At 52.4% G+C, this 26,236-nt stretch overlaps 1 protein-coding gene across 2 annotated transcripts in view; it reads left to right on the top strand.

Annotated features, from left to right (window-relative positions):
* Positions 1-2,990: 2,990 nt before the first annotated feature.
* ABCD3 (ATP binding cassette subfamily D member 3) overlaps positions 2,991-26,236 on the top strand; it is a 51,767-nt gene continuing 28,521 nt past the window's right edge. The window contains exons 1-3 of one of the 2 annotated variants that reach the window (XM_068166278.1): positions 2,991-3,163; positions 21,208-21,244; positions 21,736-21,834. In XM_068166278.1, the coding sequence (XP_068022379.1) occupies positions 3,048-3,163; positions 21,208-21,244; positions 21,736-21,834 (252 nt within the window). In that variant the 5' untranslated portion in view covers positions 2,991-3,047. Of the gene's footprint in view, positions 3,164-21,207; positions 21,245-21,732; positions 21,835-26,236 lie in introns of both variants that reach the window. The other variant, XM_068166277.1, reaches the window with a different exon arrangement.

Here is a 26,236-nt window from a genome sequence, read left to right as displayed (position 1 = left end):
GCTGGAAGGTGTCCAAAGAAGGGCCAGGAGGATGAGCAGAGGGCTGGAGCACCTCTCCTGTGAGGACAGACTGAAGGAGTTGGGGCTGTTCAGTCTGCAGAAGAGAAGGCTCCGAGGTGACCTCATTGTGGCCTTCCAGGATCTGAAGGGGGCTACAAGAAGGCTGGGGAGGGACTGCTCAGGATCTCAGGTAGTGCTAGGACTAGGGGGAATGGAATGAAGCTGGAGGTGGGGAGATTCAGGCTGGAGGTGAGGAGGAAGTTCTTCCCCATGAGAGCGGTGAAGCCCTGGAATGGGTTGTGCAGGGAGGTGGTTGGGGCCCTGCCCCTGGAGGTGTTTAAGCCCAGGCTGGATGAGGCTGTGGCCAGGCTGATCTAGTGTGGGGTGTCCCTGCCCATGGCAGGGGGGCTGGAACTAGCTGATCCTTGTGGTCCCTTCCAACCCTGACTGATACTGTGATACTACTATGACACTGTTCTCACATTTAGCTACTGCCAACCTAACCAAGACATATGGGCAATTATTCAACCAAGGTTAACTTTCTAATGCTGTGTGATTCTGATGCATATTTTCCCAGTATCAGAAGCATCTTAAAAAGTTTCTGATTTCTTTTTCCTTAAATGCCAGTGTACAGTAAGCATTTTAAAGCAAGGAGATTACTGATTTGTCCAAGGTCACAGAACAAGTGCCAGAGAGCTAGATGCCGTAGTCCTAACTCCAGTGCTTCGGGAATGTGAACAATTTAATGTTTTGAGACCTCATCTTTTACAGCAAAGCATAAACTTGCCCTAAAGTGCCTGATGAAACCAAGTATCATCCAGGAACAGGACATAAGAATGTGTGTGGTGATCCCCAGAATCACAGAAGGCATCCATTTGGAAGAGAGCTCCAAGGTCATCCAGGCCAACCCTCCACCCAGCACTGCAAGGTCAGCACTGAACCATGTCCCTAAGCACCAGCTCCACACTGCTTAAACACCTCCAGGGATGGTGACTCCAGCATTGCCCTGGGCAGAGCATTCCAATGGCTGAGAACCCTCTCTGGGAAGAAATATTTCCTAGCATCCAGCCTGAACCTCCCCTGGCAAAGCTTGGAACCATTTCCTCTGCTCGTCTCTTGCCACCAAGGAGCAGAGGCCACCAGGGAGTTGTAGAGCAATGAGGTCTCCCCTCAGCCTCCCCTTCTCCAGCCTGAACACCCCCAGCTCCCTCAGGCCCTCCTCATAGCCCAGGTGCTCCAGGCCCTTCTCCAGCCTTGTTGCCCTTCTCTGGACAGGCTCCAGCCCCTCAATGTCCTTCCTGCAGTGAGTGGCCCAGAACTGAACACAGCACTTGAAGTGTGGCTTCCCCAGTGCTGGGAAGGATAATCACCTCCTGTCTAACCCAAGCCAGGAGGCCAATGACTTTCTTGGCCACCTGGGCACTGCTGGCTCATATTCAGTCAACTGTCAACCAGAACCCCCAGGTCCCTCTCCAAGCTGCAGCTTTCCAACCACACGTCTCCAAGTCTGTACCTTACTATGGGGTGGTTGTGACCCAGGTGGAGGGCCTGGCAGAGAGCAGCACTCATTAAACTCCACCTTCAGCCCTGCTAATCCAGGCAGACATATTTGAAAGAAATAGGGATACTTGATAAATGGATGGATGCAGACTCTTCTAGGACAGGAACAAAAGCATAACATTCAAAGGTTTTTAAGAGTCTGTGTGAAATCCTTCCTCAGACTGAAAAGAGGTATTTATTCTCAGCACGTTTTGACGTGCATTCAAGTCTGGCCAGAGAAATCATTGTGTCACTGTTAACAGTTGTATCAGTAACTAACTGGGAATGGCCTTAGTGACAGCTGCAACAGGCTGGGTTTAGACTGGACAGCAGGAAGAATTCTTTTTCACAGCAAGAGTGGACAGGCATTGGAATGCGCTGCCCAGGATGTATTTAAAGATCGTTTAGGCGTGGTACTTGGGGATATGGGTTAGGGGTGAACTCTGTCGAGTAGGGTTAAGGGTTGGACTCGGTGCTCTCGAGGATCTTTTCCAACCTGAATGATTCTGTGATTCCATGTGACTGGTTCTTTAAAAGGTACAGTGGGGCAGTTTCAGGCTGTGCCTTTAAAATTCAGCTGCTGTGTGTTATATGGGAGTCCTTCAAGGCTGAGTCAGATGGGGCTTTCGGCAACCTAATCTAGTGGAACGTGCCCTTGCCCCCTTTGCAGGGGGGCTGGAACTAGATACTTGTCAGTGTCTGAAGAACATGACCACAGGGGGAGGTTCCATGTAAATCCGGTGGCACGGACATGAGTGTTTCAGCCGGCATAGCTTGACTTTCAAGTTGTTATTAACTCTGCTGGGAAAAGCACCTGTGCGAGTGCAACTGGTTCTGTAGACGGCTGGCTGGTATCTCCAGCTGGACCTGCTGTGGCTCTGCTCACCGCGGGCATTGCTTTCCCGGACGTACGCAGGGGACAGCTCATTCCCCCGTCTGTCTGAACGTCAAGCTCGGCAGCTCTTCTCATGACCCTAACGAAAGACGTTGTCTCCACGCTTACATCTTCCGTGAATGTTTATATCACACTGCTACGGCATCCCCGTGTGCGCTGGCGACCGCACCGCACGGCTGCACAAGGGCCCCCGTGGAAGGGAGCGCCCGGAGTCCGGCAGGGCAGGAGGTGCCAAGCCGCGGGTGACAAACTGGAAACGCAGGCTGCGGCCGAGGCGCCGGGGGGGGCAGGTGCGGCCGCGGCGCTGCTTAGCCTGACCTGCAGGCGCGGACAGCGGCGGCAGCCCCGGCCCCGCCGGCGCAGGCGGAACCGCCCCTTCCCTTTCACCCGCTCCCCGCCGGCGTGAGAGGGGGAAGTGGCGTTTATTACCATTGCCCCCGTTGCACAACCCGTCCACGTCGTGGCTCCCCGGGCAAAGTCCTGCCCGGCTGCCGGCAGCCCTCCCAGGCGGCGGCGTGGAGGCCGGGCGGGCCCGCCTCCTCCCGGCATTCCCCGCGCCTGGCCTCTGCTCGGCTCGGCTCGGCTCGGCTGGGCTCCGCGGCGCTCCCCCGCCATGGCCGCCTACAGCAAGTACCTCACCGCGCGCCACTCCGCCATCGCCGGCGCCGCCGCCGCCGCCTGCGCGCTCCTCTGCCTGCTCAACAAGCGTCGGGCGGCAGCCCAGTACGGGTGAGCGGAGCGGGCCGCGGGAGGCCAGCGGGGCTGAGGGCCCGGCCTTGGGCTGCGCGGGGCGGGAGGGGCGGCGGGAGGCCGCGGCGGGCGGCAGGCGGCAGGGGAGGTGGCACCCGCAGCGGCCCCCGCCGGCTCTCGGCCTGGCGGAGGGGCGACCCAGCCCCTGCCGCTGCCGCCGGGGGGTGGCTTCTGCTTCCCCCTCCCGCCTCTCTGAGGCGCGGTCGGTGCCGCTCCTGCGAGCGTCCGGACACCGCTGCCTTGTTGCTCAAGCTTCGTATTCATTTTCTCCGTTTGCCTATGAACTGAGGTCCAAGAGCTGTTGTCCGAGGGCGCCCTGGCTGCGCAGGGAGGTGATGGAGCCCAGGTGTTGTTGTAGCGCTGCCGCACGCAGCCGGGGGCACACGGCTGGCTCGGGCTGTCAGCGAGGATGCCTTACTGCCTGCTAGGATGAGTTTATCTCTTCTGAGGCAGCTGGGTGCCATAAAGCGCGGCAGGTGCAGAGCACACCTCAGGAGCAGTCCCTCTGCCCTTTTAACGTGTCTGTGGTTGTAGGTCATTGACCTGGTCACGTCAGGGCAGCACAGTTAGCCGGTACGGAGTCCTCAGAGGCTTAGCCTGGTGCTGCATCCTGACTGTCAACCTAACTGAGTAACAGCACAGCCTGCGATTAAGCAACGATCCAGGTTTATTTTGCCTAATTCCTTTTATACGTGTAAGACCTTAGGAGCTTTATGTGCACTTCCTACCTTTGCCTGAGAGGTAGACCTCGCCCTAAAGTCTCGTTGAGATGTGCCCTTCTGTCCGGCTGGTAGGCAGGGGTGAGGTTTTTCAGGCACCTCTGCTTGGGCTTAGCGAAATACCGTTGCAGAAGAGGGGGGAGGCTGTGTGGAAGGGTACAAAACCGGAGAGCAGGGAGGTTACTGACAGGGCAGTGCAGGATTTTCACACGGTGTTATGGTGGTGTTTGTGGGAGAGGCTGGGCCTTGCAGCTGCTGTGGGAGCATCTGTGTTTTAACTGAGGGCAAGAGTATTCTTTTGGAGTGAATTGCCCAGCTGTCCACACATCTCTCTCTGCTTGCATGGAGAAGTGATCCTAGAGCACACAGAGCAGGTGACCCTCGGATCAGAGCGCATCGCCAGGTGTGGGTGCAGATCGAGCGCAGTCAGTGCCTTTGGTGCGTGCTGCTGGTGCCATTCAGGAGGCTGGAGCAAGCCAAAGCTTGTCCAGAGTAATCTCCCTATCCCTGCAATGAGTGTAATGTGGCTTCTGGGTTGTCCCCATGAGCTGTTTTGCTTACAGGTTTCCCGATGCTGGTCTGCAAGACTTAACAGTCTGTTACCTTGAGAGCCAGCATCTGGAAGCGAGCGTGGACACTGTGGCAGTGTCCCTCCCTTATCAGTCTCCAGTGTGGTAGGCTCAGTGCTCGAAATCTGAGGCATTCTCAAGTATGAGGTGGTCTGAACACTGTAACAAGATTAGTGAGATTTGGAGGCTGGAGCTAACTTGTGAACTGTGTTCCAGCTGATTCAGCAGTTGAAGCTGAGAGCCTGGCCTGAGCCTTCCCTTTTCTCCTCTCTGTACTGCAGTCCCATAACCTTGTTCTGTACCTCTGTCACCATCCTCTCTTATGCCATTTCAGGTTCTCAGGTCTACTAGAAGTTGCTACAACAAGTAGCATGCTTGCAGGCTTGGTTGTTCCACTTGTGTTTGCCTGGGTTCTTAGGCTTTTGAGTTCCTCCATGGCTTGGATCTTGCTTCCTACTGGCAGTGTCCTGTGGCCACAGATTCCAAACCTCTAACGTGCCACATGAACTCGATGACCTTTGAGGTCTCTTCCAAACTTAGTGATACTGTGAAATGGTTTTGATAACAGCTGTGCTGCTGCTGCTGCTGCTGCTTTGAAGGCTATTTGTGAGGGTGGTTTTTGCCCACTTGTCTTCGTTCCACTCTCCATGTTTCCCTGTGAGGCAAGCCTTGCCAGGAGCCTTACAGAATGCTACCTGTCAAGGCTAGGCAGTAGGTAAGCAATGTTGCCTATACCACCAGCCAAGACAGAAGCATCCACTGATTACCATTGCCTCATCCTCCTGTAATCTCGTTAGTTCATGTATCATTCATTTCTTAATGCTTTGTAGCTGATGTAAATCACAGCTTGCTTCTGGGGAGGATTGTCATCCTGCCAGAGCTGTAGCTCCTCCATGCTCATGCTAGTGTGTGGTGCTGACATACCATAACAAGTGGTAAACCTTTATGCAGCAGTGATGGTAACTCCCAGGGCCTAGCCTGCCCTCTGATTTCTGTGCTTCATTTCTCTCTGCACCCCTGGGAAGAGGGAGAAATTGGAAGGGTGTGATTATCCTGAATCCTTTTCCTTACTCCTCTGTAGGAGAGGTTCACTTGGCAGGCTAGGTAGGCTGGAAGAATTCCTGTGTTGACCTTGGTGTGTAACACTTGGAGATTGTGTGTCAGATCTGTGTGGGATGCATTTTACCTTGCTGGCTTTTGGGAGATGACATTCTGGTTTGGGGGCTTCCTGAGGGGAAAGAGGAATGTTGCAGACTTGGAGTATAAACAGCAGGATGCTGGGGCTGAACCTTCAAGTGGACCATGAAACTGTTCCAGTGCAGATGTGAATCACCTGCACAACTTCTTCCTTCCTTGCACAGTTTAAGGAGGCACACTTAACTATTTATACTTACATATATACACTTTATGTTCTACATGAGATACTCCAGTGAAACAAGACAGAATAGTGTAACTGTTTCCTGGCTTATTTTGTGTGCTGCTTTGAAGTTTTTGAGTCCTGTGTCCAGTTCGGGGCCCCTCAGTTTAGGAAGGACATCGAGACACTTGAAGGTGTCCAGAGAAGGGCAACAGAGAGGCAATCCCAGGCACAAATCCAGGCTGGGCAGTGACTGGCTGGAAAGTAGCCCTGAGGAGAGAGACTTGGGGGTGCTGGGGGAGGAGAAGCTCAACATGAGCTCTCAGTGTGCACTTGCAGCCCGCATGGGCTGCATCAGAAGTGTGGCTAGCAGGTCGAGGGAGGTGATCCTCCCCCTCTACTCAGCCCTGGTGAGACCCCACCTGCAGTACTGTGTCCAGTTCTGGAGCCCCTATGACAAGAGAGATGTGGAGGTGCTGGAAGGTGTCCAGAGCAGGGCCATGAGGATGATCAGAGGGCTGGAGCACCTCTCCTATGAGGACAGACTGAAGGAGTTGGGGCTGTTCAGTCTGCAGAAGAGAAGGCTCCCAGGTGACCTCATTGTGGCCTTCCAGGATCTGAAGGGGGCCTACAGGAAGGCTGGGGAAGGACTTCTCAAGATCTCAGGTAGTGATAGGACTAGGGAGAATGGAATGAAGCTGGAGGTGGGGAGATTCAGGCTGGATGTGAGGAGGAGGTTCTTCCCCATGAGAGTGGTGAAACCCTGGAATGGGTTGTCCAGGGAGGTGGTCAAGGCCCCGTCCCTGGAGGTGTTTAAGAGCAGGCTGGATGAGGCTCTGGGCAGCCTGATCTAGTGTGGGGTGTCCCTGCCCATGGCAGGGGGGTTGGAACTAGATGATGCTTGTGGTCCCTTCCAACCCTGAATGAAACTATGAAACAAGGCTGGGGAGAGGCCTTGAGCACAGCCCTGTGAGGAGAGGCTGAGGGAGCTGGGGTTGTTTAGCCTGGAGAAGAGGAGGCTCAGGGGAGATCTCACTGCTCTCTACAACTCCCTGAAAGGTGGTTGTAGCCAGGTGGGGGTTGGTCTCTTCTCCCAGGCAGCCAGCACCAGAACAAGAGGACACAGTCTCAAGCTGTGCCAGGGGAAGTTCAGGCTGGAGGTGAGGAGGAAGTTCTTCCCAGAGAGAGTTGTTAGCCATTGGAATGTGCTGCCCAGGGAGGTGGTGGAGTCACCATCCCTGGAGGTGTTCAGGAAGGGATTGGATGTGGCACTTGGTGCCATGGTCTAGTCCTGAGGTCTGTGGTGACAGGTTGGACTCGATGATCTTTGAGGTCTCTTCCAACCTTGGTGGTTCTGTGACACTGTGAAGTTCTCCTGGAACACCAGCAGCAGTTCGGTGTCCCTGCTGACCAAAGTTGAAAAGCAAAGCAAAGCAGCAGACACCTTTGCCTTCTCTTGGCAAACCAGGTGTGTTTAAACATGAAGCAAAAAATGTATCATACACAGACTTCTGGTGCTGTATCTGAGGTCTGTGGTGATGGTTGGACTCGGTGATCTTTGAGTTCTCTTCCAACCTTGGTGATTCTGTGACACTGTGAGACTGTGATTCTGATAGAGGACAATCAGTTCTGGCAAGGGTAGTGGGGAGGAGAGGCAACTTTCACCTACATTTCTGCTGTCAGACAATAGGGGCAAGGTCCAGGACAACTCCTATCAGGTAGTAATGTATGAATAATTAAGCTGTATATGTTATGCTAACCTACCTTAGTAGGTCAAAGATCAGTTAATTAGTGCCGCCTGGGTTAGTCATCGATGTTCTGTAAGAGCCATTACATCCCTCATCAGGTTTTGCAGCGCTGAGAGGTATCATCACTTGCATTATCACTTCACAGTGGTATTATCACAGTGTATTTCAGCCTCAGTTTTCTGTGGTACTCCCCCAAACAGAAGGGCACAGAAGTGTTTGCTTACAGTAACTTAGAGCTACAAACAGAGCTGTTTGCTCACAGCCTTCCCTGCTACCTCAACGGGAGTGAAGGCTGTTGGCTGGGGAAGGCTTTGTTTCTTCGTGGGGTGGTGAAAGCTGTTAGTGTAAATGCAGTTAGGACTTCAGTTGTGCTTTTCAGGGTCATAAGAAGTTGCCTGAGAGACAACATTGTCTTGGGTGAGCAGAGAGGAGCAAACCATCCTGACTCAGGCCATCGTGGGCAGTCCCTGCAATCAGCAGGGCCTCCAGCGCTGCTTGGCAGTGTCCTGGCAGTCTGGGGCAGTCCCCACAGACTGGGACAGTGGAAACACTACCCCCATCTGCAAAAAGGGTAAGCAGGAGGAACCAGGGAACTCCAGGCCAGGCAGTCTCACCTCTGTGCCTGGAAAGATCATGGAGCAGATCCTCCTGGAGGCACTACTGGCTCAGAAGAATAGTGAAGAGGTGATTGGGAGCAGTCAGCCAAGGGCAAATCCTGCCTGACCAACCTGGTGGCCTTCTCTGCACAGGTGACAACATCAATAGCTGAGGGGAGAGCAACTGATGTTGCTTCCCCAGCCCTGTGCAAAGCCTTCAACACTGTCCCCACCACATCCTGGTCTCCAAACTGGTGACACATGGGTGTGATGGGTGGACCACTAGATGGATAAGGAACTGGCTTGATGGCCGCACCCAAAGAGTGGCTGTCAATGGCTCCATGTCCCAGTGGAGGCCAGGGACAAGCAGAGTCCCTCAGGGATCAGTCCTGGGACCTGTCGTGTTCAACATCTTTGTGGGTGCCATGGACAGTGGCATTGAGTGCACCCTCAGCAAGTTTGCTGATGACACCAAGCTGTGTGGTGCAGCAGACAGCTGGAGGGAAGGGAGGCCATCCAGAGGGACCTGGACAGGCTGGAGAGGTGGGCACAAGCCAACCTCATGAGGTTCAACAAGACCAAGGGCAGGGTCCTGCATCTGGGTTGAGGCAATCCCAGGCACAAATCCAGGCCGGGCAGTGACTGGCTGGAAAGCAGCCCTGAGGAGAGAGACTTGGGGGTGCTGGTGGAGGAGAAGCTCACCAGGAGCTCTCAGTGTGCACTTGCAGCCCGCAAAGCCAATCAGATCCTGGGCTGCAGCAGGAGAAGTGTGGCCAGCAGGGCAAGGGAGGTGATTCTCCCCCTCTGCTCAGCTCTGCTGAGACCCCACCTGGAGTACTGCCTCCAGTTCTGGAGCCCCTATGACAAGAGGGATCTGGAGGTGCTGGAAGGTGTCCAAAGAAGGGCCAGGAGGATGAGCAGAGGGCTGGAGCACCTCTCCTGTGAGGACAGACTGAAGGAGTTGGGGCTGTTCAGTCTGGAGAAGAGAAGGCTCCCAGGTGACCTCATTGTGGCCTTCCAGTATCTGAAGGGGGCCTACAGGAAGGCTGGGGAGGGACTGCTCAGGATCTCAGGTAGTGCTAGGAGTAGGGGGCATGGAATGAAGCTGGAGGTGGGGAGATTGAGGCTGGAGGTGAGGAGGAAGTTCTTCCCCATGAGAGTGGTGAAACCCTGGAATGGGTTGTGCAGGGAGGTGGTTGAGGCCCCGTCCCTGGAGGTGTTTAAGCCCAGGCTGGATGAGGCTCTGGGCAGCCTGATCTAGTGTGGGGTGTCCCTGCCCATGGCAGGGGGGTTGGAACTTCACAGAAACTTCACAGTATCACCAAGGTTGGAAGAGACCTCGAGGATCATCGAGTCCAACCTGTCACCACAGACCCCATGACTAGACCATGGCACCAAGTGCCACATCCAATCCCCTCCTGAACACCTCCAGGGATGGCGACTCCACCACCTCCCTGGGCAGCACATCCCAATGACGAATGACTCTCGGTGAAGAACTTTCTCCTCACCTCCAGCCTAAACTTCCCCTGGCACAGCTTGAGACTGTGTCCTCTTGTCCTGGTGCTGGTTGCCTGGGAGAAGAGACCAACCCCCACCTGGGCACAACCACCCTTCAGGTAGTTGTAGAGAGCAATGAGGTCTCCCCTGAGCCTCCTCTTCTCCAGGCCAAACAACCCCAGCTCCCTCAGCCTCTCTGTGTGTCCCTCCTGTGGAGAGAAAGAAATGCAGGAAGGAAGGGCAGTGTGCTCCTGGGTCTCTTAGAGGTTAGACACACCTCAGCAAGGGGGAAGTCACCTTTGGTTAAGGGAAGTCAACAGAGTTGTTGACACTGTGGGTCAAAGAGGGTTTTTGCACAGGTCATCCTAGGTTACAGATGACCTAATGCATTCATCTGCCTGTCCCTGGGCTTCTCAGCAGTTTTCTTCTGCCAGTGGTGGTAGCTGTTCTGCTGATGCTGTGGATGGGACTGCTGTGGACCTGCAGGTTGGCTGTGATGGATACAAGTGTGATCAAAGACTTCCTGCCTTTGGAGGAGCTTCCAAGGGTAACACAGGAGCTTGAACTCCATCACACGTGGCAGCTGTACCTTGAAGCAGCTTTGTGTATCTGTGATATTCTTCCTTATTTGCCTCCTGTCCCTTGGCTTCTGAAGATGTTTGGGTGAGCCTTGAGTGCCCCTCACGTGAAGAGACCTGCTCTGGTTAAGTGCCCCGTGACTGTTTGAGGAGGGTGACATTGTGTTGCTGCAGATGAAGAGGCTGCTTCCATGTGTGCAGAAGCTCTGAAGTGAACTTGTGCTGCCTGGTGAAAAGTGTCAGGTGTCCAAAGACATCTCCATGCAACTACATTAAGGTAGCTTCATCCAGAATGTTCTTGTGGCTGTTCACAGAGTCATGGAATCAGTGAGGTTGGAAGAGACCTCAAAGGTCATCAAGTCCAAGCTGTCACCCAACACCTCCTGACAACTAAACCATGGCACCAAGTGCCACATCCAATCCCTTCTTGGACACCTCCAGGGATGGTGACTCCAGCACCCCCCTGGGCAGCACATCCCAATGGCTAACAGCTCTCTCTGTGGAGTCCACTGCTTGCTCTGTGTGTATAACATTCAAACAAACACACACACCAAACAACAACCCCAACCAAATGAAACAACCAACCCCAACCCAAACCTCCAACCCAACCAAAACCCTGAGAAACACAAACAGGATCACTAGAGAATGCTCCTAAAGTCTAATCCTGCGCAGAAACCTGCCTGGGGCTCAGAAAATCTGCCTTGAGCTGGAAGATGCAGGAGAAACCAGCTGACTCAGCTGACTCAGCTCTACTCCTTAGATGAAGACTGCCTTTGTTTTAAGCCTGGGTGGTTAATGAGTGGTTTCTTACTAAGTTGCCTAAATTGCTTGTTGTCCAAGCCAGGCTCTGGAGGCAGTGTGACAGTGTGAAACTCTCTTGTTTTCCATTTTGCAGGAAAGCAGCTAGAGGTCCTTGTTTCTCTGTGGCCTGTGAGGGAGAGCCAGAGCCACAGCCCGGGCCAGAGCACAAGCCTGTGGTAAAAGGTTTAGTTTCTGTCCCTGTGACTTTGGTGATGAGAAGCAGACTCCTGTGAGAACCCAGAATTTCTTCTACAACAGTTCTGCTTTGTTGCCTTCTCAAATTTGATGAGCTCTATCAGTGCAGAGCAATGCAGAGTGACATGGCTGGCTGTGACCTTCTCAGAGATCCCTTCTTGCTCCCCTGAGTGCATTCCCCTCACAGTATTTTTGCTTGTGCTGTAACTGGCCCCCGGCCCAGGGCCAAGACCTTGTGCTCTTGGCTTCTGTGTGTGCTCAGGTTGTGTTGCATAAATGGACATGCCTCTGGACCGTGCCCAGGCTGCTGGGAAAGGTTACTGCCCTTGACCTGAAGTAGGATAGGATAGAATAGAATTGAATAGAATAGAATAGACCAGGTTGGAAGAGACCTTCAAGATCATCATGTCCAACCTATCAAGCAATCCAACACCACCTAAACAACTAACCCATGGCACCAAGCACCCCATCAAGTCTCCTCCTGAACACCTCCAGTGATGGTGACTCCACCACCTCCCCAGGCAGCCCATTCCAATGGGCAATCACTCTCTCTGTGTAGAACTTCTTCCTCACCTCCAGCCTAAACCTCCCCTGGCGCAGCCTGAGACTGTGTCCTCTTGTTCTGGTGCTGGCTGCCTGGGAGAAGAGACCAACCTCTGCCTGTCTACAACCTCCCTTCAGGTAGTTGTTGAGGGCAATAAGGTCACCCCTGAGCCTCCTCTTCTCCAGGCTAAGCAACCCCAGCTCCCTCAGCCTCTCCTCACAGGGCTGTGCTCCAGACCCTTCGCCAACTTTGTTGCCCTTCTCTGGCCATGCTCCAGCAAGTCAACCTCCTTCCTAAACTGAGAGGCCCAGCACTGGACACAGGACTCGAGGTGTGGCCTAACCAATGCAGTGTACAGGGGCAGAATGAGCTCCCTGCTGTAGCTGTGCTTCTGCTCTCTGTTGCTCTGTGCAGGGAATGCAGTGTGGAGCTGTGTCTACCTGCGAGTGTGCTTTGAGGGACAAGAGGACACAGTCTCAGGCTGTGCCAGGGGAGGTTTAGGCTGGAGGTGAGGAGAAAATTCTTCACTGAGAGAGTTGTTAGCCATTGAAATGTGCTGCCCAGGGAGGTGGTGGAGTCCTCATCCCTGGAGGTGTTCAAGGGGGGATTGGATGTGGCACTTGGTGCCATGGTCTAGTCCTGAGGCCTGTGGAGACAGGTTGGACTGGATGATCCTCGAGGTCTCTTCCAACCTTGGTGATACTGTGAGACTGTGATACTGTACTTCTTAAAGGCAGGAAACTGCCCAGTGCCCTTCTGGAATGCAAGGTGTGTGCACACTAAGGTTGCTTGGAAAACTCCATGTAACCCTCAACCAGATATTCTTCCTTTCCACTGGGTTGAACAAAATCCACTTCTCCTCCTGTGCAGAGGGAAGGCAGCATGAGCTCAAGTGTGCAGTGTTCTTGTTGCTCTTAAACACGTTGTCAAACTCTTACCTCCCCTGCCTCTGTCATTAAGCTACAGGTCCTGCTTAGCTCTCTTCACCTGCAGCTTCTTATTCCTAGCTCTGAACCTTGTTCAGCAAGACTGTAAACTTTAGCTCTGTCCAGTTTGCTAGTAAGTAACACAGAACTAGTGCTCCCGAGACATGGCAGCAGCTCGACTCAGTGGCCTCTTGAAGACTTGTCTGAGTTTCTTCAGGAGTGTTGAGAGTGATACTTCCTGAGTAGCCATCCTTGTCACATCCTCTTTGAAGAGGGTCGCTTCACTGGGATAAAGAAGGCTAAACCCAAAGACCTGAGTGCTGTGACTAGCATTTACTTGCAGACTGAAATGGTGTGGAATTGTCCTCAAGTTGGGATGCCATGGGTTAGTTGTTTAGGTGGTGTTGGATTGGTTGATGGGTTGGACGCGATGATCTTGAAGGTCTCTTCCAACCTGGCCTATTATTATTATTAAGGCAGGTTTGGGTGCATTTTCCATGGGATTCTGATAGAAGAGAAAGACCTCAGTAAAGAGAAAGAAGTGTTTGTCAAAACTGTGAAAGGTATGTGCACGGAAAGGAGTGGCTTGGTCTCCACTTGTTGGGTTGCTGAGTGTCAAAGCTGTCTGGAAAAATAACTCCCTGCTCTAAGCACATGGCTAAGGTTTGAAAAGCAAAGGCAGTTTGAGTGCTGCTCACAGCCCAGGAGAAGGAGGATGTTATGTGGAAGAAAAGTGTGTGTTATCCACCAGTGCCTTCAGTTATTGCATCTTGAATACTTTGGCTTATAGAATAGAAGAGAATAGACCAGGTTGGAAGAGACCTTCAAGATCATTGTGTCCAACCCATCAACCATCCAGAGGGACCTGGACAGGCTGGAGAGATGGGCACAAGCCAACCTCCTGAGGTTCAACAAGACCAAGGGCAGGGTCCTGCATCTGGGTGGAGGCAGTCCCAGGCACAAATCCAGGCTGGGCAGTGACTGGCTGGAAAGCAGCCCTGAGGAGAGAGACTTCGGGGTGCTGGGGGAGGAGAAGCTCACCAGGAGCTCTCAGTGTGCACTTGCAGCCCGCAAAGCCAATCAGATCCTGGGCTGCATCAGGAGAAGTGTGGCCAGCAGGGCAAGGGAGGAGATCCTCACCCTCTGCTCAGCTCTGGGGAGACCTCACCTGGAGTACTGCCTCCAGTTCTGGAGCCCCTATGACAAGAGGGATCTGGAGGTGCTGGAAGGTGTCCAGAGAAGGGCCACGAGGATGATCAGAGGGCTGGAGCACCTCTCCTATGAGGACAGACTGAAGGAGTTGGGGCTGTTCAGTCTGGAGAAGAGAAGGCTCCCAGGTGACCTCATTGTGGCCTTCCAGTATCTGAAGGGGGCTACAGGAAGGCTGGGGAGGGACTGCTCAGGATCTCAGGTAGTGATAGGACTAGGGGGAATGGACTGAAGCTGGAGGTGGGGAGATTGAGGCTGGAGGTGAGGAGGAAGTTCCCCATGAGAGTGGTGAAGCCCTGGAATGGGTTGTGCAGGGAGGTGGTTGGGGCCCTGCCCCTGGAGGTGTTTAAGCCCAGGCTGGATGAGGCTCTGTCCAGGCTGATCTAGTGTGGGGTGTCCCTGCCCATGGCAGGGGGGTTGGAACTAGCTGATTCTTGTGGTCCCTTCCAGCCCTGACTGATACTGTGATACTATGAAGTGAGAGTAGCTACATGCCAAGGGTCATGCCTGAGCTGGCCATCAATTGAAGCTGCTCTCTATTAGCATTTCTCCCTTCCCCAAGGGGAAGAGAGAGGGAACAAGGGAGGGAGAGATGTGCACTGGAAAAGAAGACTAGAGCTACACTGATGAAAATAACAAAACATTTGCAAACCCCAATATCAAACCCAGCCCCCTCCATGGCACTCAGGCTCTGTTTCCACTGTTGCTGTGGCAGAAGTCACAGGCTGGACTCGGGGCAGATGAGGTCTGGATTCAGGAGCTGGAGTCTAGAAAGAGATTGAAGTGCTCAAGTGTTGGGATTGGAGGCAGACCAGAGAGAGTCCTTCCTGGACACTGGCCATTGCATAAGGGAAGAGGGCTTGACCCTTGTGATCCCCCAGCTTTATGTGGAGTATGACATCACAGTGTCACAGTCTCACCAAGGTTGGAAGAGACCTCAAGGATCATCCAGTCCAACCTGTCACCACAGACCTCATGACTAGACCATGGCACCAAGTGCCACATCCAATCCCCTCTTGAACACCTCCAGGGATGGTGACTCCACCACCTCCCTGGGCAGCACATTCCAATGGCAAATGACTCTCTCAGTGAAGAACTTTCTCCTCACCTCCAGCCTGAACTTCCCCTGGTGCAGCTTGAGACTGTGTCCTCTTGTTCTGGTGCTGGTTGCTAGAGAGAAGAGACCAACCCCTTCCTGTCTACAACCTCCCTTCAGGTAGTAGAGAGCAATGAGGTCTCCCCTGAGCCTCCTCTTCTCCAGGCTAAACAACCCCAGCTCCCTCAGCCTCTCCTCACAGGGCTGTGCTCGAGGCCTCTCCCCAGCCTTGTTGCCCTCCTCTGGACACCTTCAAGTGTCTCAGTGTCCTTCTTACACTGAGGAGCCCAGAACTGGACACAGGACTCTATAACATGGAGTATGGAGTACCTTTCTGGTCAGTGTAGGGTCTCTGCTCTGTGGAGATGCTGCCTTTTACTCTGCACCCCCACATTAGCTGGCAGCATGGAGCACTGTCCCTGCTGGAAGCAGCCTGTGAGCACATGCTGTCCATTTCAGGGGGTGCAGCTGCTTAGAGGCTGAGCTGAAAAGTGAAATCACTGAACAGTTAGCTCTGGTCTAACTCACACCAGGACTGTATGCTGAAGGGTAAAAGCAGAGCTCTTGCAGTTCAGTTGTAGCTTCTACAGGTGCAGCAGGCATGTTGAATAAGCACTGAGTATTGACCTGAGCTGTGTCAGAGCTGTTACCCTACTGCCTCACCAGGTCAGGCATGCCTATGGGAATAAACCCCACTGTTTAATTCAAACAGGATGAGGGGACAGGGCAATCACTACAGTAAGAGATGGCCTTATGTTTCTGTTCCAGGCAGTCCTTACACTGTGCTGCTCAGAGATGGCCATACACCAGGGGATTTGCTTGCAGTACCAAGTGAGGACATCAAGGAGGTGATTCAGACCAGACTGGAGGAGGCTCTGGCCAGCCTGATCTAGTGTGGGGTGTCCCTGCCCATGGCAGGGGGGTTGGAACTAGATGATCCTTGTGGTCCCTTCCAACCATACAGTACTACAGGCTGGGGTCAGAGTGGCTGAGAGCAGCCAGGCAGAGAGGGACCTGGGGGTGCTGGTTGATGGTAGGCTGAACATGAGCCTGCAGTGTGCCCAGGCAGCCAGGAGGGCCAATGGCATCCTGGCCTGCATCAGGAACAGTGTGGCCAGCAGGCACAGGGAGGTCATTCTGCCCCTGTACACTGCACTGGTTAGGCCACACCTTGAGTCCTGTGTCAAGTTCTGGGCCCCTCAGTTTAGGAAGGAGGTTGACTTGCTGGAGCGTGTCCAGAGAAGGGCAACAAAGCTGGGGAGGGGTCTGGAGCACAGCCCTGTGAGGGGAGGCTGAGGGAGCTGGGGTTGATTAGCCTAGAGAAGAGGAGGCTCAGGGGAGACCTTATCACTCTCTACAACTACCTGATGGGAGGCTGTAGACAGGCAGAGGTTGATCTCTTCTCCCAGGCAGCCAGCACCAGAACAAGAGGACACAGTCTCAAGCTGTGCCAGGGGAGGTTTAGGCTGGATGTGAGGAAGAAGTTCTATACAGAGAGAGTGATTGGCCATTGGAATGGGCTGCCTGGGGAGGTGGTGGAGTCACCATCCCTGGAGGTGTTCAGGAGGAGACTTGATGGGGTGCTTGGTGCCATGGGTTAGTTGTTTAGGTGGTGTTGGATGATAGGTTGGACATGATGATCTTGAAGGTCTCTTCCAACCTGGTCCATTCCATCCCATTCCATCCCATTCCATCCCTGACTGATCCTGTGAAGCACTTCCCCTCCTTCCCCAGTATGGCTTAGGAAGCTAAAGCATGAAGTAAATGAGAGGTCTGGAACAGTAAGAGAGCTTCCCAGTGCTAGAGGTGTCTGCTGGAAGCAGAGAGTCTTGTTGTGCTCTTGCTGACTAATTGAGAGTCCAGATTCTGTGAGAACACCACCAGGATTCCAACACAAAACTTCCACAGCAGGAGAATTGAGCCTGGAGCAGTGCCAGCAGCTGTCAGACTGGCAGAACAGGCTCTTGAGGAGGAAAATGTCTGCAGGAAGCAGAAGCTTTTCTTCCAGCTAGAGGTACAACACAGCACAGTCTTCCACTGCAAGCAAAATTATTTCACTTAAAGAAAGTAACAACAGTTTGAGGGGGTTGGTTTGGTTGGAGTTTGTAGGTAACCCACACTTGCATAGAGCATTGATCCATTATTGAAGTGTTAGTTGGAGCTCTTTGGGGCTGTTAGAACAAAGCACTTAAAGCTTCTTATTAGGGTTTGAATTGACAAATAATCCTCATTTTAACTCTCTAAAATCAAATGGAATGGAATGGAATAGAATAAACCAGGTTGGAAGAGACCTTCAAGATCATTGTGTCCAACCTATCATCCAACACCACCTAATCAACTAAACCAGGGCACCAAGCACCCCATCAAGTCTCCTCCTGAACAGCTCCAGTGATGGTGACTCCACCACCTCCCCAGGCAGCCCATTCCAATGGCTAATGACTCTCTTGGTGAAGAACTTTCTCACCTCTAGCCTAGACCTCCCCTGGTGCAGCCTGAGACTGTGTCCTCTTGTTCTGGTGCTGGTTGCCTGGGAGAAGAGACCAACCTCTGCCTGTCTACAACCTCCTTTCAGGGAGTTGTAGAGAGCAATAAAGTCTCCCCTGAGTCTCCTCTTCTCCAGGCTAAGCAACCCCAGCTCCCTCAGCCTCTCCTCACAGGGCTGTGCTCCAAACCCCTCCCCAGCATTGTTGCCCTTCTCTGGACACGCTCCAGCCTCTCAACATCTTTCCTAAACTGGGGAGCCCAGAACTGGACACAGGACTCAAGGTGTGGCCTAACCAGTGCAGTGTACAGGGGCAGAATGACCTCCCTGCTCCTGCTGGCTATACTGTTCCTGATGCAGGCCAGGATGCCATTGGCCCTCTTGGCTGCCTGGGCACACTGCAGGCTCATGTTCAGCCTACCGTCAACCAGCACCCCCAGGTCCCTCTCTGCCTGGCTGCTCTCAGCCACTCTGACCCCAGCCTGTAGCACTGCATGGGGTTGTTGTGGCCAATGTGCAGCACCTGGCACTTGGATGTGTTCAATCTCCTGCCCATCTGTCCAGCCTGTCGAGGTCCTTTTGCAGAGCCTCTCTACCCTCCAGCAGATCAACTCCTGCCCCCAGCTTGGTGTCATCTGCAAAGAAAACAAAACACTGGGGGCAGACAGGAGGCAGTGATGTGAGACCCTGCTCACACACAAAGTCACTCTTTCTTCAAGACTCTTTTTAGTGCATACTCAGTTTCAGGTCTGACCAGCAGCTTCAGCTGCTGAATTTCTCTCAGCAGTTACTGCAGGGGGAAAAAGCAGCTTGTAAATAAATGCATCCGAGGTGTTCAGCTGCCAGGATCCTTGTGGGCCTCATCTTCTTAATGCATTAGTGTTTAATGTGTTCACTTCTGGTGCCTTTAAAGCTGGACTAGTTGTGTGTTGTAAGTGTTGGGGCTTCAGACGTTGCCCAGCCTTGAAGCAGCAAGGCTTGGAGTTCCTGTAGCATAGCTGGAAGAGCAGCATGCTTCCCCCTTCTGCAGCAGCCAGCCCTGAGCCGTCTGGGGAATGCCCACACAGTTTGATTACAGCTTACTGGCACCAAGAGTGCTGCCCTTCCCCCTGATTTCACACCAGGCATGCCTGGGCTGATCCACACTCAAGGACCCCTGTTAAAAACAGGCCAGGCTTTAGTAGTCTGAGACATCACACAGGATGTGTTGAGAGCTGTTTGTGCCAGTCACAGTTGCCTCTCTGACATGGGGATGTGGTCCCTAAGGAGACTCTTACTTAGGCTCTGCACATGGTTGCCATTTCCACACACATGCTTTTGTCATGACTTGATGAAGTCTTAGTGTCATAGTATCAGTCAGGGTTGGAAGGGACCACAAGGATCATCTAGTTCCAACCCCCCTGCCATGGGCAGGGACACCCCACACTAGATCAGGCTGCCCAGAGCCTCATCCAGCCTGGGCTTAAACACCTCCAGGGACGGGGCCTCAACCACCTCCCTGGACAACCCATTCCAGGGCTTCACCACTCTCATGGGGAAGAGCTTCCTCCTCACCTCCAGCCTGAATCTCCCCACCTCCAGCTTCATTCCATTCCCCCTACTCCTAGCACTACCTGAGATCCTGAGCAGTCCCTCCCCAGCCTTCTTGTAGCCCCCTTCAGATCCTGGAAGGCCACAATGAGGTCACCTCGGAGCCTTCTCTTCTGCAGACTGAACAGCCCCAACTCCTTCAGTCTGTCCTCATAGGAGAGGTGCTCCAGCCCTCTGATCATCCTTGTGGCCCTTCTCTGGACACCTTCCAGCACCTCCAGATCCCTCTTGTAATAGGGGCTGTGTCTGTTCTGATCTTTTATGAAGTTGTTTCTCCCCTGGGCTGTGCTCAGATGCCCTTCAGGCTCTCAGTTCTGTCTCTTGCACAAGTAGTCTTGCAGGATTTCTCTCTTCTCTCAGGCTTCCCTCCCACCATTACCTTTAATTAAGTTCTTGTTAAACTGGCATTTCTCCCTTCTTCTCTCATGTTCCCCTTCTGCCTTGCTTCTTCCTTCCATGCTGATTGTTTCTCTTCATTGGACAGTGGCACTCACACATCTTTCTGATCATCATAACCAGAATGGGCCTGGCCTCATCCTTGGCACTTTGTTTGCAGCTCTGTGAAGCACATTTCCCTTTACAGTGATGCAGGATCCCTGGTCGTGGGGCAGTCTGCAGCTGTTCTGATGAGGCAGGCAGGGGCAGTGCCTTTCCCAGTTTCTGTTTCCCTGGCATTTCCTGGCTGCTGCCTCCAAAGTGTCTCAGTGTTGTGGCTTTCAGCCAGCCTGCTCTCCACGTTTTAATAAGAGGGTTCAGAGAGTAAGTTACAATTCCATGTGGTTAGCTGTTGCTTCTGAAGTCTGTAAACATGCAAGCCCTGCCAACAGCTGTGTGAGCTCACCTGACACAGGAATGCTCAGAAAACAAGTGAGCTGCTGTGTCAGCTTGCCTGTCTGGAAAGGGGAGGAAGAGGAGCAGTGTTGTGCTTTAGAGTGTCTTCAGCACTAGCTGATAAATGCTTTAATTGCTTCATAGGGATGCAGAGGAAATGAGAAGGACAGAGTTAAAGCTAGCTCCCCTTCCAATGCACAGCTTTGCAGGAGCTTCTTTTCATGGCATCTGAAGTAATCTTTCTATGTAGTAAGGTGTGTTATCTGAAAGTCAGCCACAAGCCAAACTGATTTGGTTTGCAGAATAGAATAGAATAGACCAGTTTGGAAGAGACCTTCAAGATCATCAAGTCCAACCTATCACCCAACACCACCTAATCAACTAACCCATGGCACCAAGCACCCCATCAAGTCTCCTTCTGAACACCTCCAGTTATGGTGACTCCACCACCTCCCCAGGCAGCCCATTCCAATGTAATTAGGGTGAAAGATGATGGAAGTTGGGTTGCTTGGATTGCTGAAACTCCAGGACTGCAGACTCAAGTTTTGGTTGGTGGAACTATGTAGCCAGGCTTGCAAAGTGTGTGTGAGAAACACAAACCCACCAGAGTTTGTGATACAGGTGCCCAGGTAAAGCACAACTGGGGGATGAAAGACTTCTCAGGCTGCACCAGGGGAGGTTTAGGCTGGAGGTCAGGAGGAAGTTTTACACAGAGAGAGTGATTGGCCATTGGAATGGGCTGCCTGGGGAGGTGGTGGAGTCATCATCACTGGAGGTGTTCAGGAGGAGACTTGATGGGGTGCTTGGTGCCATGGGTTAGTTGATTAGGTGGTGTTGGATGATAGGTTGGAAGCGATGATCTTGAAGGTCTATCCCATCCTATGCTATCCCATCCCATCCTATCCTATCCCATCCTATGCTATCCCATCCCATCCCATCCTCTCCATCTCCATCTCCATCTCCATCTCCATCTCCATCTCCATCTCCATCTCCATCTCCATCTCCATCTCCATCTCCATCTCCATCTCCATCTCCATCTCCATCTCCATCTCCATCTCCCTGTGTGAAACTGAATGCTGAAGAGAGGGAAGGTTTCTTCACATTGTATACAAGCAGCAGCCAAGTTGGATGTCCTAGGTGGCCCTGCTGGGGAGACCCTACACTGCTGTGCCAGAAATAGGTAGAGCTGCTGTACCAAGCTTGCCTTTGTGTGGCTTCAGTGTGGATCTTCAAGACAGAAACAGGCATTAATAACAAGCAAAACACTTTCTTTTCTCTCCTACAGCAGAAGAAGTGGAAAGCAAACCCTGCAGAGCAATGAGGTAATCTGTTTTTCCCTGTGATGTGTTTTTAGTAACTTTCATGTGCTTTTTTAACACTTCAGTTTCATAGTTGTGGTTTCCTTTGGGGCAGAATGATGGCCATGGGGCCACTGTGGTTTGACTTAGGCTTTCAGGCTTGCATTGGTCAAAGGAATGGAGGAATCAGGTTCATCCTGTGGCTGTTTTAATGCATACAGATAGGTACCAGGTGTGTAGGTCTGCAATAAATACTCCTGTGGGTCCTGGCAAGTTCTTCTCAGTGCAGTTTGTTCTGGTTGCTTGGTTCTTTGCCTTGGGGTGTCTGTTAGCTGTGGGGGCACGCTTTCCCAGTCCTTCTGGTTCCTTTCACTTCTCTGAGCAAGCCTTACACTGCAGGAACAGGCTGCAGAGGCTGTAGAGAGGTAGCTGTAGGTAACTTGGGTAAGGAAGATAGCACATCAGCATTTGAGTGACACAGTGTCTCACCCCTCTTCCTGTCCTGTGTGCAGCAGAAGGAGGGAAAGAAGGAGCGGGCGGCGGTGGACAGAGTGTTTGTGGCACGAATATGTCGCATCCTGAAGATAATGGTCCCTAGGACGCTCTGTAAAGAGGTGAGCATGGCCTGCAGTGACCACTGAAAGTAAACAGTGGGGGAGTTACATTTTCCTTTGCCATTACATCAGAATCTAACTGAAAGCAGAGACCTGAACAGGACAAGAGCATGCTGGAGGTTTTACTATGGCAGCATAGTAATGTGAAGATACAGAACACTGAATTAACCAGGTTAGAAAAGACCTTTGAGATCATCCAGTCTCAACCTATCACCCAACACCATCTAAACCATGGCACATGAAGCATCTGTTGCTGCTTTAGTCATAAAGGATACTTGTAACAGATTGAACAGCACCAGAACAAGAGGACACAGTCTCAAGCTGCACCAGGGGAAGTTTAGGCTGGAGGTGAGGAGAAAGTTCTTCACTGAGAGAGTCATTCATCATTGGGATGTGCTGCCCAGGGAGGTGGTGGAGTTACCATCCCTGGAGGTGTTCTAGAGGGGATAGGATGTGGCACTTGGTGCCATGGTTTAGTAGTCATGAGGTGTTGGGTGGCAGGTTGGCCTTGCTGAGGTCTGTGGTGACAGGTTGGACTCGATGATCCTCGAGGTCTCTTCCAACCTTGGTGATACTGTGAGACTGTGATACTTGGTGCCATGGTCTAGTCATGAGGTCTGTGGTGACAGCTTGGACTCAATGATCTTTGAGGTCTCTTCCAATCTTGGTGATTCTGTGTGATCAGAGGGCTGAAGTCTACAATGTTTTCTCACAGGAACAGAAGTCTGTAATTAACTTTATTGTGTTAAAAGGTCTGAGAATGGCCATTTCATATCTGTGGCCTGTGCAGTGCCTGCCTTGAAAGCACTCCCCTATGAGCAGCTTCAACAGCTCTTTCTTAATTCAACAGTTAGTATGGAAAGAGATTTTTATCCCACAGCAGCTTCTGTCTGGAGACATTTGCTTGGAATACATCTGGGGTTGGTTGGGTTGGTTGGGAATACATCTGGTGGTGGTTGGGTTGGTTGGGAATACATCTGGGGTTGGGTGGGAATACATCTGGGGTTGGTTGGGTTGGTTGGGAATGCATCTGGTGTTGGGTGGGAATACATCTGGGGTTGGCTGGGTTGGTTGGAATACATCTGGGGTTGGTTGGGAATACATCTGGTGGTGGTTGGGTTGGTTGGGAATACATCTGGTGTTGGGTGGGAATACATCTGGGGTTGGTTGGGAATACATCTGGTGGTGGTTGGGTTGGTTGGGAATACATCTGGTGTTGGGTGGGAATACATCTGGGGTTGGTTGGGAATACATCTGGTGTTGGTTGGGAATACATCTGGGGTTGGTTGGGTTGGTTGGGAATACATCTGGGGTTGGTTGGGAATACATCTGGGGTTGGTTGGGTTGGTTGGGAATACATCTGGTGTTGGGTGGGAATACATCTGGGGTTGGTTGGGTTGGTTGGGAATGCATCTGGGGTTGGTTGGGAATACATCTGGGGTTGGTTGGGTTGGTTGGGAATACATCTGGGGTTGGTTGGGAATACATCTGGGGTTGGTTGGGTTGGTTGGGAATGCATCTGGTGTTGGTTGGGAATACATCTGGGGTTGGTTGGGTTGGTTGGAATACATCTGGGGTTGGTTGGGTTGGTTGGGAATACATCTGGTGTTGGGTGGGAATACATCTGGGGTTGGTTGGGTTGGTTGGGAATACATCTGGTGTTGGTTGGGAATACATCTGGGGCTGGTTGGGTTGGTTGGGAATACATCTGGGGTTGGTTGGGTTGGTTGGGAATACATCTGGTGTTGGGTGGGAATACATCTGGGGTTGGTTGGGTTGGTTGGAATACATCTGGGGTTGGTTGGGTTGGTTGGGAATACATCTGGTGTTGGTTGGGAATACATCTGGGGTTGGTTGGGTTGGTTGGGAATACATCTGGTGTTGGGTGGGAATACATCTGGTGTTGGTTGGAGAATACATCTGGTGTTGGTTGGAGAATACATCTGGTGTTGGTTGGGTGGGTGGGTTTTCTTTAAAGGACAATATTCCCATTAGATCAATTTCTTCATGCATAACTCTGCTGATAGGTTGTGTATTCTCTGTTACTCTTTGATGAATACAGAAGTTGGGCATCCAGTTCCCTCAGGGGTTGTCATGGGCCAGCAGGCATCATTCTGAGCAGGGGCAGGCAGACCAGAGATTGCCATGTCACCAGTACAGCATCCTCACTCCCCAGGCTCTGTGTTCTCTGTTGCTATCACCAAAGTAATGTATGTGTGTGTTTGGTCCTTAGCTCACTCAAAAGCTGTGTTCTGGTTTCAGCTGCAAGAGAAGCCAATACCTACTGGCTGTGGCATGTCTTTTCAAAGGCTTTTGCTTGATTCAGTGCAAGGCAAGGCACATCTTGGCGCTGATGCTTCCTTCCTTCCCACAGCACGCTGCTCCCCCCTGCTTTTGTTTCATGACTCCTATCTAGGACAGCCCTCTTGGAAAGTCAATGTGTCAGAAAGTCTGTGAGCATCATTTTGGGAAAGCTGTGCAGACTAGGATTTAGTGCAGTGAAATGGTCTGGGCCCCTCAGTTTAGGAAGGACATTGAGACACTTGAAGGTGTTGAAGGTGTCCAGAGAAGGGCAACAATGCTGGGGAGAGGCCTTGAGCACAGCCCTGTGAGGAGAGGCTGAGGGAGCTGGGGTTGCTTAGCCTGGAGAAGAGGAGGCTCAGGGGAGACCTCATTGCTCTCTACAACTAACTGAAGGGAGGTTGTAGCCAGGAAGGGGTTGGTCTCTCTAGCAACCAGCACCAGAATAAGAGGACTCAGTCTCAAGCTGTGCCAGGGGAAGTTTAGGCTGGAGGTGAGGAGAAAGTTCTTCACTGAGAGAGTAATTTGTCATTGTAATGTGCTGCCCAGGGAGGTGGTGGAGTCCCCATCCCTGGAGGTGTTCAAGAGGGGATTGGATGTGGCACTTGGTGCCATGGTCTAGTCCTGAGGTCTGTGGTGACAGGTTGGACTGGATGATCTTTGAGGTCTCTTCCAACCCTGGTGATACTGTGATCACATCCTCCTTGTGCTTTCCAGAACACTCCAGCTGTTTTTAAAAGAGCATTAGTTGAGCTCAGAACTGATGAGCTGCAGGGTATGAGAATGTCAGCATACATCAGGCACAAGAGCCACGAGTTGCACTGTACAGAATCATGGTGGTTTTGAGCCTTCACTGGAGTTTAAGAGCTCAGATGATAGCAAATTGGGAAGTCCTCCCCCAGCCTCCCCTCCCTTCCCCTGATAAGGAAAGGGAAAGGGAAAAAAAAACCAGGGGGGTAGGGGAAAAGAGAAGGAGGTGAAGCTACAAAAAAGAAGCAATCTGGAGTTGGTTTGGAAGGAGGAGAAGTGAGTATTTTACCAATATATATACACAGCAGTAACAGGGAGGGTCTACAAGGGTTAGGGATCAGGATAAATAGGAAGATACACAAACCCAAGCCTGCATGGCCTTGTATTTCCCTGGATGCACATGGAGTCAGCCCTTTAGAGAATCATGGATGCAGCCTGGAGAGGGAAAGCCAGGCCCGACCACGTGGTCAGTGCAGGAAACCAGCAGCAGCTGAGGTCTTGTGGAGCAGGTGAGGCAGAATGGAATAGAGTAGAGTAGAATAGAATAGAATAGAATAGACCAGACCAGGTTGGAAGAGACCTTCAAGATCATCGTGTCCAACCTATCATCCAACACCACCTAATCAACTAACCCATGGCACCAAGCACCCCATCAAGTCTCCTCCTGAGCACCTCCAGTGATGGTGACTCCACCACCTCCCTGGGCAGCCCATTCCAATGGGCAATCACTCTCTCTGCATAGAACTTCTTCCTAACATCCAACCTAAACCTCCCCTGGCACAGCCTGAGACTGTGTCCTCTTGTTCTGGTACTGGTTGCCTGGGAGAAGAGACCAACCTCTGCCTGCCTACAACCTCCCTTCAGGTAGTTGTAGAGAGCAGTAAGGTCACCCCTGAGCCTCCTCTTCTCCAGGCTAAACAACCCCAGCTCCCTCAGCCTCTCCTCCCAGGGCTGTGCTCCAGACCCCTCCCCAGCCTTGTTGCCCTTCCCTGGACTCCTTCCAGCAAGTCAACCTCCTTCCTAACCTGAGGAGCCCAGAACTGGACACAGGACTCAAGGTGTGGCCTGACCAGTGCAGTGTACAGGGGCAGAATGAGCTATGGCAGCAAATGTCTTCCTTTTTCTCGGCTTGCTGGACAGGAAGGGAGAGTGGAATAGACCACCTTTGACCCAGGGGACTGCTCCTCCTGGGAAGGGGAAACCAAGTCCCCCTCTGTTCTCCTGGATGAGGTTTCTTTTATCCTCCAGGGGCAGGGCCAGGCTCCCCCAGCCCTCCCCCCAGGATGGTGTAACCCATCAGGGGAATATTGAGCAGGCATGGCAGCCCCCTGGCCTGGGTGCACAGGGCTTG

The sequence above is a fragment of the Melanerpes formicivorus genome, unplaced genomic scaffold (assembly GCF_026170545.1).
Source record: "Melanerpes formicivorus ecotype bairdi unplaced genomic scaffold, bMelFor1.0.p_v2 SCAF_99, whole genome shotgun sequence".
NCBI classification, from domain to species: Eukaryota; Metazoa; Chordata; class Aves; order Piciformes; family Picidae; genus Melanerpes; species Melanerpes formicivorus.
This window is presented reverse-complemented; position numbering and strand designations above follow the sequence as displayed.